Source organism: Mirounga leonina, unplaced genomic scaffold (genome assembly GCF_011800145.1).
Source record: "Mirounga leonina isolate KUSES-001 unplaced genomic scaffold, KU_Mleo_1.0 Mir_115, whole genome shotgun sequence".
NCBI classification, from domain to species: Eukaryota; Metazoa; Chordata; class Mammalia; order Carnivora; family Phocidae; genus Mirounga; species Mirounga leonina.
The window spans coordinates 48,852,798-48,867,841 of record NW_023270268.1 but is presented as its reverse complement, the minus strand read 5'-3'; the positions used below and the strand labels follow the sequence as shown (position 1 = coordinate 48,867,841).

General features: G+C 39.7%; 2 protein-coding genes across 5 annotated transcripts in view; one reads left to right on the top strand and one right to left on the bottom strand.

Moving 5' to 3' along the window:
- MME (membrane metalloendopeptidase) overlaps positions 1 to 15,044 on the bottom strand; it is a 108,162-nt gene that overhangs the window by 22,804 nt on the left and 70,314 nt on the right. The gene's annotated exons all lie outside the window — the stretch shown is intronic.
- Positions 13,574 to 14,173, top strand: LOC117999052 (divergent paired-related homeobox-like). Its single transcript, XM_034987966.1, is given in 1 exon segment — positions 13,574 to 14,173. A coding segment is annotated over 1 exon segment (489 nt). The 5' UTR covers positions 13,574 to 13,684.

Genomic DNA, 15,044 nt, shown 5'->3' with positions numbered 1-15,044 from the left:
ATGATTTGTGGCGACTCACAACAAAAACATGCAAACCCGGGGATGGTAAGACTAAAATCAAGAGATCAGGAACTATACAGAACAAGTAGATTTTGTTTGCGTGACCAAAAAGCATTACAAAAGGAAATACTTATATAAGTAAAAATCCTGATCAGGAAAAATGATTTATCAGGACTATGTCTACCTATATTCACATAGTTATTATGACTTAGGTTCAAGTATGGTTCTAAGTTGTCTGGCAGGAGGGACAAAATGGAATATGTGCTCAAGCTCCCTGTGAGGAGAAACAGCATTCCTTACAGTGACTCTTTAGAAAGGTATTTCTGATGTGTCCTCAACATTTTGATAGCAAATATGGCAGCAGATTTTATGCATAAATAGCTTAAAATTATTAATTTTAATTGTTATAAAATTGATTTAACATGTTTCCAGATCTCAGTTGTTTTAAGGTTCAGTTTCTCAATTATGAACTGATTTAGTAACAGTATACTCTGCATGGACTTTTACAGCTAATCATAAATAATAGGCAAACTGGTTCTGAACTCAGGCACATGCTAAAAAGGAAAGACAGTGCGCCAATCCAAAATGTTTTCTTAAAATAGAGTACAGAGGGAAGGAGTTAGATTTATGAAACTAATGTTTCACACAACAACAGCACTCAAAAGCAGGGCATAGATGAAGTTTATACACCCTTCTCATGTTTATTCCTTTTGTAAAAATAAATGTCATACCTTTGTTTTAGTGCTTTTCTGCTCTTCTCTTATATTACTGTGAGGCGTTTAAGATTGCATTTTGATTCATGTTTATAACTTTCCAGGACAGAGTGTTTTACATATTAAAATGTCCACGGTGAATTATACTTTCAAGAAAATACAAAGCTATTTATGACCACAGAACTCTCAAATAAAATTAGAATTATGGTGGTTAGTTCACGGAGCACTGGTGTGTAGTGTTTGCCTTTTCTTCCTTGAGAACTTTCATGATGCATCATCAGACCACCCCTGGGTGATTACCTGGATTCAAAAGCACAGAGCATACTGTTCCTGGGAATGACAGGAACCTATAGTACTGTGATCGGACCATTACATCTTTTTTTTTTTTTTTAAGATTTATTTATTTACTTGAGAGAGAGAGAGAGTGCGCATGTGTGTGAGTGAGGGGCAGGGCAGAGGGACAGGGAGAGAGAATCCTTAAGCAGACTCCCTGCTGATCGGGGAGCCAGGACGCGGGGCTCCATCCCAGGACCCTGAGATCATGACCTGAGCTAAAACCAAGAGTCAGCCACTTAACAGACTGATCCACCCAGGCACCCCTGGATCATTACATCTTAAATAAAATGATAACAGCTCGAGGTTCAATGTCTAATACGTCTGGTCAGTCACGAAATATCTCATTATGTTAAAGTAAAAGCTAAATTAGGGCAAAGAAAATATTTTTCAAGTTAAATCATGATGTAACAGAAACTATAAGTTATTCCGATTTGGATGTAGCCTCAAAGTTTCGGGAAAAGCTTCCATTTATGGGACACATAAATTTGATGCTGAATACCAGCACAGAAAAGAGAAAATGCACAACAGAAGAGAAATGGAGGTGATTCTCGCCCTAAAATACTGGAGCGTGCAGGTTACCTGAGAATACCTTTCAAGTCCAGACTGGAGGCCAGACACTAGCAGCCTCCTGGAGTAGGTATTAGACCCAAGAGATGAAGTAGGACCCTGTTCTTTGATTTTTCTTCCAGCCTCCCATGGTCTCTGTGTGTAGGGGTTTGGGTGTGTGTGGTATTCAGTGAGGAATCGGAAAGCAAGAAAGAGGAAAACTTTATTTTTAATTTTGGAGACATAATTTTGTCAGGTGAACTGATTCTTGTTTGGGGGCATTCAACAGAACAAAGAAGGGCCCCTATAAGTAGCATGGCCCTCAAAGCTGAGCTAACAGTGTGGATGGGAAATACAACTGAAATACACTTGAGAGGGGGACCAGGTGTTTCTCTTCTATCTCTTATTACCCTGAAGAAGCCAGGCGGTGAGGAAATGAAAGCACAAAGACATCATTTTTATAGCAAGGAAGAAAGGCAGAAGTCGACAGCCTGATCCTGCAGCCTTTTGGATGTAATAAACCCACTGGATTGCAAAAGCACCTGGAGTAAAACGCCTCTTTCACCCACTCATGTGTAACTTTCAAACTTAAAACAACAAAATTGTTAATGCCCCTTTCCCTGAAAGTGTTCAGTTTCCCAGCATCTAGTGGTCCCAGAGCAACTCCTTTAAAATCAGCAGAACAAAACAATGGTTTTCTCTATTTTCCTCAAGTACTGGTGGAAAGGAGAATTCTCATTTTGCAACTGCAATAACCACTGTAACCCTTTACATTTATTCATATTCTCTCACCAAGCCTTCAGAGTTTCCTAGATACCATCCATCTTTCAAACCAGTCATGGAAGACAGATGACACCTCCAGTTTTCAGGTATAGAAACTAAGGCACAGCATGCTTTTCTGTCTTTTTCCTCATACACTTACACAAGAAGTGATACAATTCGGAAAGGCATATGTAAACTAAGGGGAAAGGGGAGCCTCTCATCTTCCATTCCAGCTCAGTACGATGATGAATGCCATTTCCTTGCCAAACTCTTTAAAAATATAAGTGCTCATTTTTGTTTACTTATCTTCAATATACAAAACTCACTTTTATTTATATACACTGGCAATGAACAATCCAAAAAGGAATTAAGAAAACAATTCCATCTACAGTACTACCAAGAAGAATAAAACATTTAGGCATAAATTTAACAAAAGAAGTGTAAGATGTGTATGCTGAAAAGCTACAAAACACCATTGAAAGAAATTCAGACTTGGATCAGAAAAGTTAATTTTTTTAAATTGAGGTGTAATTAACATATAACATTATATTAGTTTCAGGTATATAATATAATGCTTCGATATTTGTATACACTGCAAAATGACCATCACAATAGATCCAGTTGCCAGTCATTATACAAAGTTATGAACATTTTTTTTTCCTTTTTCTTGTAATGGCTTTTACTCTCTTGGCAACTTTCAAATATACACTACACATCATTGACTATAATCAGCATGCTGTACATTACATCCCTATGACTAATTATTTTATAACTAGAAGTCTGTACCTCTTGATCCCCTTTACCTCTAGTACCCACCCCCAAGCCACCCTCTGCCACCCTGGCAAGCACCATTCTGTTTTATGTATCTATGAGTTTTGTTTGTTCATTTGTTTTTTAGGTTCCACGTATAAGGGAAATCATACAGTATTTGTTTTTCTCTGTCTGCCTCATTTCCCTTAGCATAATACCATCAAATTCCATCCACATTGTCAGAAATGGCAAGATTTCGCTTTTTTATGGCTGAGTAGTATTCCATTGTGTATATGCATGTGTGTGTGTGTGTATGATGTATATGTATAAATATATATATATATATATATATATATATCCATATCTTAGCTATTGTAAATAATGCTGCAATAGATATAAGGAGTGCATATATCTTTCTAAATTAGTGTTATTATTTTCTTTGAATAAATACCAAGAGTTGGAATTGCTGGATCATATGGTAGAGTTCCATGTGTACTTTTAGGAAATGCTATACTGTTTTCCATAGTGGCTGCACAAATTTATATTTTCACTAATAGTGCACAAGAGTTCTCGTGACAACACTTATTTTTTCTTTTTGGCAATCGTCATTCTAATAGGTGGAGGTAGTATCTCATTGTGATTGATTTGCATTTCCCTAATTAGTAACATTAAGCATCACTTCATGTGCCTGTTAGCCATCTTGTAGGTCTTCTTTGGAAAAATGTTTATTCAGATCCTCTGCCCATTTTTTAATTGGATTGTGATATATACATACACACACACACACATATGTGTGTGTGTGTGTATGTATTTTGGATATTAACCTCTTATTGTATATATGATTTGCAAATATATTCCCCCATTCAGTAGGTGACTTTTTGTTGAGTTAATGGTTTCCTTTGCAGAAGCTTTTAATTTGATGTAGTCCCACTGTTTATTTTTGCTTTTGTTGTCAGATCCAAGAAAATCATTCCCAAGACCAATGGCAAGGAGCTTACTGCCTAGGTTTTCTTCTAGGAATTTTAAGTGTTTCAGGTCCTACATTCAAGTCTTTAATCTATTTTGAGGTAATTTTTGTGTATGGTATATTTCTCTAGTTTTATTCTTTTGCATGTGGCCATTCAGTTTTCCCAACACAATTTATTGAAGAGATTATCCTTCCCACTATATTCTTGCCTCTTCTGTCATATATTAACTACCATATATGTGTGGATTTATTTCTGGGCTCCCTGTTGTTCCATTGATCTATGTATCTGTTCTTGGGCCAATACCATACTTTTTTTTTTTATTACTATACCTTTGTAATATAGTTAGATATTAGGGAGCATGATGCCTCCAGCTTTTATCTTCTCTCTCAAGATTGCTTTGGTGATTTGGGATCTTTTGTGTTTTCTATACAAACTTTAGGATCTTGTTCTGTTTCTGTGAAAAATAGCTTTGGAATTTTGATAAGGATTGCATTGAACCTGTAGATTGCTTTGGTAATATGGACATCTTAACATTATTAATTCTTCCAATCCAGGAGTATGGAATATCCTTCCATTTATTTGTGTCTTCTTCAATTTCTGTCATCCATGTTTTTTTGGTGTAGAGGTCTTTCACCTCCATTTCTCTCCTGAGTTTGGTGACATCTTTAAGACCATTACTTTTAACTCCTTATCAGATAAGTTAGTTATCTCCATTTCACTATAATTTTTTTCCTGAGGTTTTAACTTGTTCTTTCATGTGGAACATATTCCTCTGATTTCTCACTTTGTTTGACTCTTGCTTGTTTCTATGTATTAGGCAAAAAACTGTTAAAGGAGTGGTCTTGTGTAGGAGAGGAACCTTATCTTTCAACTTTGCCCTAGGTCTTTGTTGCCTCTCACGCTTTGCAATTGTCAAAGCAACTTGATTTATTTGTCATAGGTCCCAGTTGTTGATGGTGTGCCAAGACTTGTCAGTGCTCCAAAGGGCGGAATCTCATTTAGTACACAGTTTCAGGTTGATTGGAAGGCCCTCAGGCAGCAATATCTGAAGCGTGCAAGTATATACAGTTTTGAGGGACTACAATCATAAACGCTGTTGGCCTCCAGATCAAGTGATCTGCAAGTGTCTCTGGGTTATAGTTATAAAAATTGGTACTTCAGAAGAGTGTATAAACTCCTTTTTGGGAGGTACTGGGGAGATGTAGTGAGGCCGAGGGAGAGCACAAAGATGGTGTCCCCCAGCCTACATTCTCTGAGAGCACCTCCATAGTCTTTAGATTTGTGGCAAACTTGAAATCTGCCCCTCAGACTGAAGCTCCACGACAAGTAAATAGGTCTTTTTACAGAAATACTGGAGATGTGTTTCAACCTGCTGTCTGTGTAGTGCCCTGGGGGTGCCTGCCTGCCAAAAACCATCTCTCAAATTGTTACAGTCCTATGGAATCCAGGAACACAAGCCCCTTGGCCACCAGAGCCAGTTAACTAAGGAACACCTCTGTGTTTCCTGCGTGCACTCACTGGTTTCAGCAAGGCAGCAGAATAGCACAGAGTGAGGCGCTCTTGCATATGCTATCAAGGTAGAGAGAGCAAAACTAGTACCCACCCCCACCTCTGTCCCCACAGAGTCCCAACAGGCCAATGCCCTCTGACAGATGTGTTAAGATTAGCAAATGAATTTCCTTCACATATAATCTAGGCCCTTTTCAAACTGCTACTTTTGTACTGGTCTCTGGAGTGAATTGAGTCTGCAGGTGAGCCCTTTAAGAGAGTTATCTCCATTCCCTCCACCCCTTTGCATCTCTTGGATTTGAATCCCATTAGTTTTCACAGGCAACATCTCTCCATTGCAGGTCTCATGGCTTGGGGTGCCTGAGGTGGGGAACAAACTCCTCACTCCTCAGGAGGAAGCTCTGAATTTATGAAATCCCTCCTGATTGTGGGTCACTGTACCAGGGATGGGTTTCTGGCAAGACCACCTATCTGCCTCTCCCACCCATCTCAATTTGGGCCTTTTACTGTTTGTCATGAAGAAACTATCCAGCTAGTTTCCAGGTCTTCATCAGAGGGAATTGTTTTATATGTAGCTGTAGATTCAGTGTGTCCATGAAAGGAGGTGAGTTCAGGATCTTCCTATGCCTCCATCTTGGACTGCCCCTTTGAAAGTGCTCCTTTTAAAATTGCCTCACAAAAGAGCCTAGATGTCCATCAACAGATGAATGGATAAAGAAAATGTGGTATATGTACACAATGGAATATTATGCAACCATCAAAAAATGAAATCTTGCCATTTGCAATGACATGGATGGAACTAGAGGGTATTATGCTAAGCGAAATAAGTCAATCAGAGAAAGACAATTATCATATGATCTCACTGATATGAGGAATTTGAGAAACAAGAGAAAGGACCATAGGGGAAGGGAGGGAAAAATGAAACAAGACAAAACCAGAGAGGGAGACAAACCATAAGAGACTCTTAATCTCAGGAAACAAACTGAGGGTTGCTGAAGTACAGGGGGGTGGGAGGGTTGGGGTGGCTGGGTGACGGACACTGGGGAGGGTATGTACTATGGTGAGTGCTGTGAATTGTGTAAGACTGATGAATCAAAGACCTGTACCCCTGAAACAAATAATACATTATATGTTAATAAATAAATAAATAAATAAATAAATAAATAAATAAATAAATTGCCTCACACTTACGTTTCCCCCTTACCCTAATACACTTCAGTATGCAATGCCTACACTACATGAAGTCTTTCTAGAAGACCCATCATGACCAGACTAAAACAACAGCTACTATTTAATGAGCACCTAAGTTATATGACAGGCACATTATATGATATATAATACAACAACCCGATAAGGCAAAAATAGATGTTATTTTCCTCAGTTTGTAAAGGAATCATTGATGCTCAGAGATATTATGCAGGTTGTCGAAATTTACACAGTAAGTGTCAGAGCAAGAATCTTAACCCAGGGCCACCCACTCTAATTCCCACGTTCCACCATCCCCCCATCCCTAACCTGACTGCAAAGCACAATCTCTTTCCACTGTTCTGTAAAAGGGCAGTATTTTTTACCCAAAGGTAAAAGCACAGTAGGACCAAAGAGTCCCATTAAACTATTCATTGTTGTTGCATAACAGTTGTTAACATAACTGAAGTACTCTGACTCCTATTCTGACATGACATTGGGAGAATCCACTTCTCTTTCAACCAAACCCAACAAAAATCACTAACCTGGTTTTCTTCCTAGAAGTCAACCAATTGCATATGGTTCTAAGTTTGGCAACAAGACACAATCTTGTACATTTATATGCACGGATGTATGGCACCTTCACTTGTGTGATATACCAAATTCAGAGAAATTCCCAAACTGGGAAATATATGAGTGGGTGGGTCACTTCTGTCAGAATTTTCTTTTTTTAAAAAAAAGATTTTATTTATTTATTTGACAGAGAGAGACACAGCGAGAGAAGGAACACAAGCAGGGAGAGTGGGAGAGGGAGAAGCAGGCTTCCCACTGCGCAGGGAGAGCGATGCAGGACTCGATCCCAGGACCATGGGACAACGACCTGAGCTGAAGGCAGATGCTTAACGACTGAGCCACCCAGGCACCCCTGTCAGAATTTTCTTTTGGTGACTTTTTTCCTGATTTAGAATAATCTTGGGATCTTTCAGGAAAGAACTGAAACTTCTTCCATCCCATATAACCCTTAGCAATGATATAACTTGACATTATTGTCTGTCTAGCTCATTAGACAGTAAGTCCATGAAGGCAGTGATGTTCTTTTTTTTGAAATTATAGTAAGAACACGTACCAGTAGGTCTATCTTTTTAACACATTTTACCACATTGAAGTATACATTATCGTAAACTGTAGATACAATGCTGTACAGAAGGTCTCTAGAGGTTATTGATCTTGCTTAACTTAAACTTTATACCTGCTGATTAGTAACTGCTCTCTCCTCCAGTCCCTGGTAATCACAATTCCATTCTTTTATTTTATGAATTTGGCTATTTTAGATTCCTCATATAAGTGGAATCATGCAGTATTTGTTTTTCTCTGTCTGGCTTATTTCACTTGGCATAATGTCCTCATGTTCATCCATGTTGTTGTATACTGCAGAATCTCCTTCTCTTTAAAAGCTAAATGGTATCCCATTGTTCGCATATACCACCTTTTCTTTATTCATTCATCTGTCAATGGAAACAAGTTGTTTCCACATCTTAGCTGTTATGAATGGTGTAATAAACATAGGAGGGCAAATATCCTTTAGAGATCCTGATTTCAATTCTTTTGGATATATATTTAGAAGGGGGCTTGCTGGGTCATACGGTAGTTCTATTCTAATTTTTTGAGGAAACTCCATACTGTTTTCCATAGCCACTGCACCATTTTGCATTCCTACCAATGGTGTGCAAGGGCTCCAATTTCTTCACATCCTTTACCAATACTTGTCTCTTTTGTTTTATCATGATCATACTGACAGCAGTGATGTGTTAGCTCACTGTGATTTTGACCTGCCTTTCCCTGATGAGTAGTGATGTTGAGCATCTTTTCGTGTGTCTGTTGGCCATTTGTATGTCTTCTCTGGAGAAATGTCTATTCAAGGCCTTAGCCCATTTTTAAATTGGCTTATTGCTTTTTTCGTTATTGAGTTTTAGAAGTTCCCTATATGTTTTGGAGATTAACATCTTACCAGAAATATGATTTGCCCTATTTTCACCCACTTCATAGGTTGCTTTTTCATTCTGTTCATTATTTCCTTTGCTGTGCAGAAACTCTTTGGTTTGATATAGTCTCACTTGTTTATTTCACGCTGTGTTCTCAATTGTATCTCTAGGGCTTAGAACAGTGTTGGGAACATGAGAGGCACTCAATAGGTCCTCCAAGAGAGATGACCCTCTCATCCTGGGACTCTGGGAGGGGGGAAGGCACTAGGCCGAGGTGAAGCACTGCTGCTATGCAGGCTGTAGAGAGCCATGGCCACCAAGAACCATGCACCAACTGAACATCATCCCCTCAAGATGGTGCCCTAGTGTAAAGGTTCCAGAATTCTTTTGCAAAATTCTTCTAGTTTAAAACTTCAATCTTTAAATTATTTAATTGCCCTATTTCCCCTTCCCCTATAAAAACCAAACCAAACCAAACCTTCCTTGGATGCTAATTTAAAAAGCAGAAATGGGGGCACCTGGGTGGCTCAGTTGGTTAAACGTCTGCCTTCGGCTCAGGTCATGATCCCAGAGTCCTGGGACTGAGACCCGCATCGGGCTCCCTGCTCAGTGGGGAGTCTCCTTTTCCCTCTCCCCCAGCTCATGCTCTCTTTCTCTCTCAAATAAATAAATAAATAAATAAAATCTTAAAAAAAAAAAAAGCAGAAATGTTTTACCCCTATCACGATGATCACTATGTACAGAATGGTTGAATCACTATATTGTACAACCTGAAACGAATATAACACTATATGTTAACTATGCTGGAATTAAAACAAAAAAACTTAATTTAAAAAAAAAAGCAGAAATGTTTTTACTGCTAAGATGTGTTTTGCTTATGGTCCCAAAACACACTGTAAAAGCACAAAGCCCGTCAGTTTAATGGGAGCATAAAAGATTGGAAATCTAAAATTTTAATCTATTACAACATGTGTGGAACATGAGCATTCCAGGGCTGATACTGCCATGGGGGAAGTAGAATGATTTGTCCAAGTTTGCTCTAGCTATTATTCTGTCTTTCTGGCTCAGTAATACTTGATGAGCCAAATAATCTTTTTTGTAAATCTTCCCCACATATCTATGTTCATGGAGATTCATTTGTGTCTCAAGTCTCCAGCACTCTGCATACCCACCCTGGACAGTTCCTATCAACGCCACCTCTGTACCACCTCATTTACCCATATATAATTTCCATAATATATATAATGCCCACCTACATAATATAATAGCCCTCCATACTGTTTTTCTTTGGATAACCAAGTTCACTGATACAGGACTTCATGAGAAAGAAGACTGACTCTAGAAATAATACAGTGAAGGGGAAGCATCAGAAGGGATATTTTTTTGGTATTATTTATTTATTTATTTATTTATTTATTTATTTATTTATTTATTTATTTTTTAAAGATTTTATTTATTTGTGAGAGAGAGAGCACAAGCAGGGGGAGTGGCAGGCAGAGGGAGAAGAAACAGGCTCTGCATTGAGCAGGGAGTCTGACGTGGGACTCGATCCCAGGACCCCGGGATCACGACCTGAGCCGAAGGCAGACGCTTAACTGACTGAGCCACCCAGGCGCCCCCAGAAGGGATATTTTATAAAGAAGTGAGGTACTTCTCTACCTCTGGAAAGTATGTTCCTTTTCTCTCGAGTCACTTGATGTGTAGAAGCCAAGGAGGAAAACTGTTTGGCTCTTATCAACCTTCACAGTTAGGGCCACAAAATTTTAATGCTGGAAAGCACCTTAGGGATGTTAGACAGTCTAAATCAACCCGCTCATGTTATAAATAAGGAAACTACATGACCTTTAAAAGGCCACAGGTAGTAAATGGCAGCACCAGGACACTGAGAGAGTTCATGACTCACTGCAGTGGCAAAACTACAGTGTCACTTCACAGGGTGCCAACCTCCTTGTCGCTTTTGGTGGTGTCGGCCTTTCGGGAAAAACCACAGAGGGCCACAGCTGTTGGGCTGCCAGCCTCGGGGGGCCAACTGCTTGTTTGGGGGACTGCTGCCACCCAATTAGCTCAGATCAGAAGAAAACAGCAGGCTCGAAGAAATAAAGGGGAAGACAAATGAGCCAACCATTCTGTTTTGTTTTAATTCTAGAGGCTCCTCTCGTCTCATCCATATTAATTTAAATGTTGACATGTTGGGGCGCCTGGGTGGCTCAGTCGGTTAAGCATCTGCCTTCGGCTCAGGTCCTTGCTCAGCGGGGAGTCTGCTTCTCTCTCTCCCTGTACCCCCTCCCCCTCAGCTCCTGCTCTGTCTCTCGCTTTCTCACTCTCTCAAATAAATAAATAAAATCTTAAAATAAATAAATAAATAAATGCTGACATGTCGCTTCCAGAGAATGTTTCACTAGTAAGTAAAGGTTTAACTGTCGTTTTAAAAAATGTGCTGTCCGATGAATGGATAAAGAAGATGTGGTATATATATACAATGGAATATTATGCAGCCATCAAAAAGAATGAGATCTTGCCATTTGCAACGACGTGGATGGAACTGGAGGGTATTATGTTGAGTGAAATAAGTCAAACAGAGAAAGACATGTATCATATGATCTCACTGATATGAGGAATTCTTAATCGCAGGAAACTGAGTGTTGTTGGAGTGGGGGGTGGGGTGGGAGGGATGGGGGGACTGGGTGATAGACACTGGGGAGGGTATGTGCTCTGGTAAGCGCTGTGAATTGTGCCAGACTGTTGAATCTCAGATCTGTACCTCTGAAACAAATAATGCAATATATGTTAAGAAAAAAAAAAAAGAAGAAGAAGAAGAAGAAGGTAGCGGGAGGGGAAGAATGAAGCGGGGGAAATCGGAGGGGTAGACGAACCATGAGAGACGATGGACTCTGAAAAACAAACAGGGTTCTAGAGGGGAGGGGGGTGGGAGGATGGGTTAGCCTGGTGGTGGGTATTTAGGAGGGCACATTCTGCATGGAGCACTGGGTGTTGTGCACAAACAATGAATCATGGAACACTTCATCTAAAACTAATGTTGTAATGTAAGGGGATTAACATAAGAATAAAAAAATTAAAAAAAAAAAATGTGCTGTCCTAGGGATGCCTGGGTGGCTCAGTCAGTTAAGCGTCTGCCTTCGGCTCAGGTTATGATCCCAGGGTTCTGGGACCGAGTCCCCCCTTGGGCTCCTTGCTCAGCCGGGAGTCTGCTTCTCCCTCTGCTTGTGCTCTCTCTCTGTCTCAAATAAAGATAAAACCCAAAATAAAAAAAAAAAAGATGCTGTCCTAGCACTTTGTTTCTTTGTTAATAGCACCAACCAAATTCTGCCTTTTATCAGATTTAATTGTTACTCACTTGCTTCTTGCCCTAGATGGTGAGCTCCTGGATGTAGGGCCACATTTAATTTCTCTGCATCCTTTACAGTGCTTAGCATAGCCGCTCAATAAAATGCTTATTGAACTGGTTCCTGTCAATGTCTCTGTTTTTATTTTGATGCATAACAGTGGGAAAGATAGAGCAATGAAATAAGTCTTTGTAGTTTACAGTAAGTAACTCCGTGGCTCAGTGGTCATGATTTACAAACACTGCCACATCACAATGATATCACAGAAAGTTCTGTCCCAGAAAACGAACAGAATAACATCAAGTCTAAAAAACAAGAGGGGCGCCTGGGTGGCTCAGTCGTTAAGCATCTGCCTTCGGCTCAGGTCATGATCCCAGGGTCCTGGGATCAAGCCCCGCATCGGGCTCCCTGCTCAGCGGGAAGCCTGCTTCTCCCTCTCCCACTCCCTCTGCTTGTGTTCCCTCTCTCGCTGTATCTCTCTCTGTCAAACAAATAAAAATCTTAAAAAAATAATAATAATAAAATAAAAAACGAGAAAAGGAATTCTTTTTTTGTTATTATTCTTGTGCATTTTTTTCTTTTTAGAGTTTTGTTTATTCTATTGACTTTAAGTGAATAATCATGTTACTGGAAGTAAATCATTATAGATCATATCTAAGTAATTTTGCCAATGGATATTATGTTCTCAACTTAGCACTATTATTATCTGATAATATGACATATTTGAAATTCTTTACAAACTGGCACCAAAAACCCAGAGAACATAATGTTTGAGATAATTTTGGAAACACTAGGCACTCAGAAACCGCAAGAACCAAGCTTTTTAAATTTAAATCCCTGCCCTTTGCAGTTGTCAGCTGCTCAGATGGGCAGGAGGCCGTTTTAGTGAAATGATTAAATCAGGTATATCACATTCAGACTTCCTGACTTTCTCAATTTTTTGAATCTCTTAAACAAGGAGAATAGCAGAGAGTTGTTGCATAACTTCACCAACCATGATGGCGAGATGGCGGGATGCGATAATCTTTACCTTAGCAGCCAAGTCAGCTTCATTAGCATGATCACAAACTGGCTATTGTAACATTTTTTAACCCCATGAACACTGAGGAAGGGTCTACATTCCGTTCATCAGTGTTCAAGCTCTGGTGACACAAATACATGGTTTTCTGCTTTTAACAAGGGCTAGTGCAGGCACAAGGTGAAGAGAAAAATGCAATGGGGTGTTATGAATAAGGAAGTAACATTCCAGTTGAGTCCAACAATGTATATAGGTTTCTGTTAGATGAACAAGAGCAGAAAGGGTGGTCTGAGGGAAGGGACAAGGAGGAAGAAAAGATGGAGCAATCACTTAAAATAATTCCTATGGCTGGAGCTTTGGGTAACGGTGGGGGTGGGGATAGGGTGAATCTAAGGGAATTCTGGAGAGCTGGTGGGAGGAATGCAGAGCTTTGTACCTGTTTCATGGGGCAGGCAACATGGATATCCTGAAAGGTTTTCATCAGGATATAACAAGACTCAATCTGTGTCTTTAAAACAAATCTCTAGGCTTGACACAGGACCAGAGCATGTGAACACATCTAGATCTCAGGATGTCAGGCGCAGGGGACCTTCCTAAAGGAAAGCACCAGAAGCATTCCCAAAGGAAACGAACAATGTTCACTGAGTAATAACTGGCAGATCTGGAATTCTTGTTCAGCAAGAACCCCTACCCCGCTCCCAGCCTTCAGAAAGAAATGGCCTCAAAACTGGAGATACATCCCACGGTACCGCAGGTTTGGTTCAAGACTCATAGAGCAAAACTCAAGAAAGTCAAACAACAGCAATTAGCTGGGGTAGAAGTCAAGACCAGCTCTTCCAAGAGAAACATGGATGCACCTCCAGCACCCCCTGATGGTGCCTACCCTGCTTCCCTGGTTTATACAGATCACCCGATACCTTCCTTCCAACTCAGCACATGCTCCAATTTTAAGGCTCTCCCAGACCATTCTGTTGGCCACACAGTAGTCCATTTTGGCTACTGCCAAGATCCTAACATTTACTCCCTTTGTCCATTATGGAATCTCAAATTCTTTCCATAAGCATCACTGCTAATTCTTTTGGTTCTTCATCTCCACAAAGAACTTAACAAGAGAAGCTAGACACAAAAGGTCAGATATTATAATGATTTGCAATGATTCCCATACAAGAGACAGATACAAGATCTGCACAACATGGATGCATTTCAAAAATATCTCCGTGGAAGAAAAAAGACACAGAAGTGCCCATGTGGTGAAATTGAGTGGAAAGAGGTGCTAAACAAACATTGGGATGGGGATGTTTCATGTTGTAATTAGGATGGCAGTAACCTGGATGTATAAATTCATCCAAAGACACAGAACTGTAACTCTATTATTATGCACACCACAAAAAACAAACAATCATGTGACAGGATGGAGGTGTTAGCTAATGTCACGGCGGTAATCATTTTGCAATATATAAATGTATCAAATCAACACATTGTACACCTTAAACTTGCACAGTGTTGTGTGACAGCTGTATCTCATTAAAGCTGGAGAAAAAAATTTTAAATTATATCTCAATAAATATATATAATGGGACTACTAAAAAAATAAATAAAAATAAAAAATAAAAAAATCTCTAGGGCCGGGCGCCTGGGTGGCTCAGTTGGTCAAGCGACTGCCTTCGGCTCAGGTCATGATCCTGGAGTCACGGGATCGAGGGGGTCCCTCGGCAGGGAGCCTGCTTCTCCCTCTGACCCTCCCCCCTCTCATGTGCTCTCTGTCTCTCTCATTCTCTCTGTCTCAAATAAATAAATAAAATCTTAAAAAAAAAAAATCTCTAGGGCCATAGTATGGAGAATAAGCTGAAGGAAAGATGACTGGTGATAAGATTAGGAAAAAATTTGTAATAACTCTGGTGAACAATGAGACATGTCTGAATTTAGTCAGT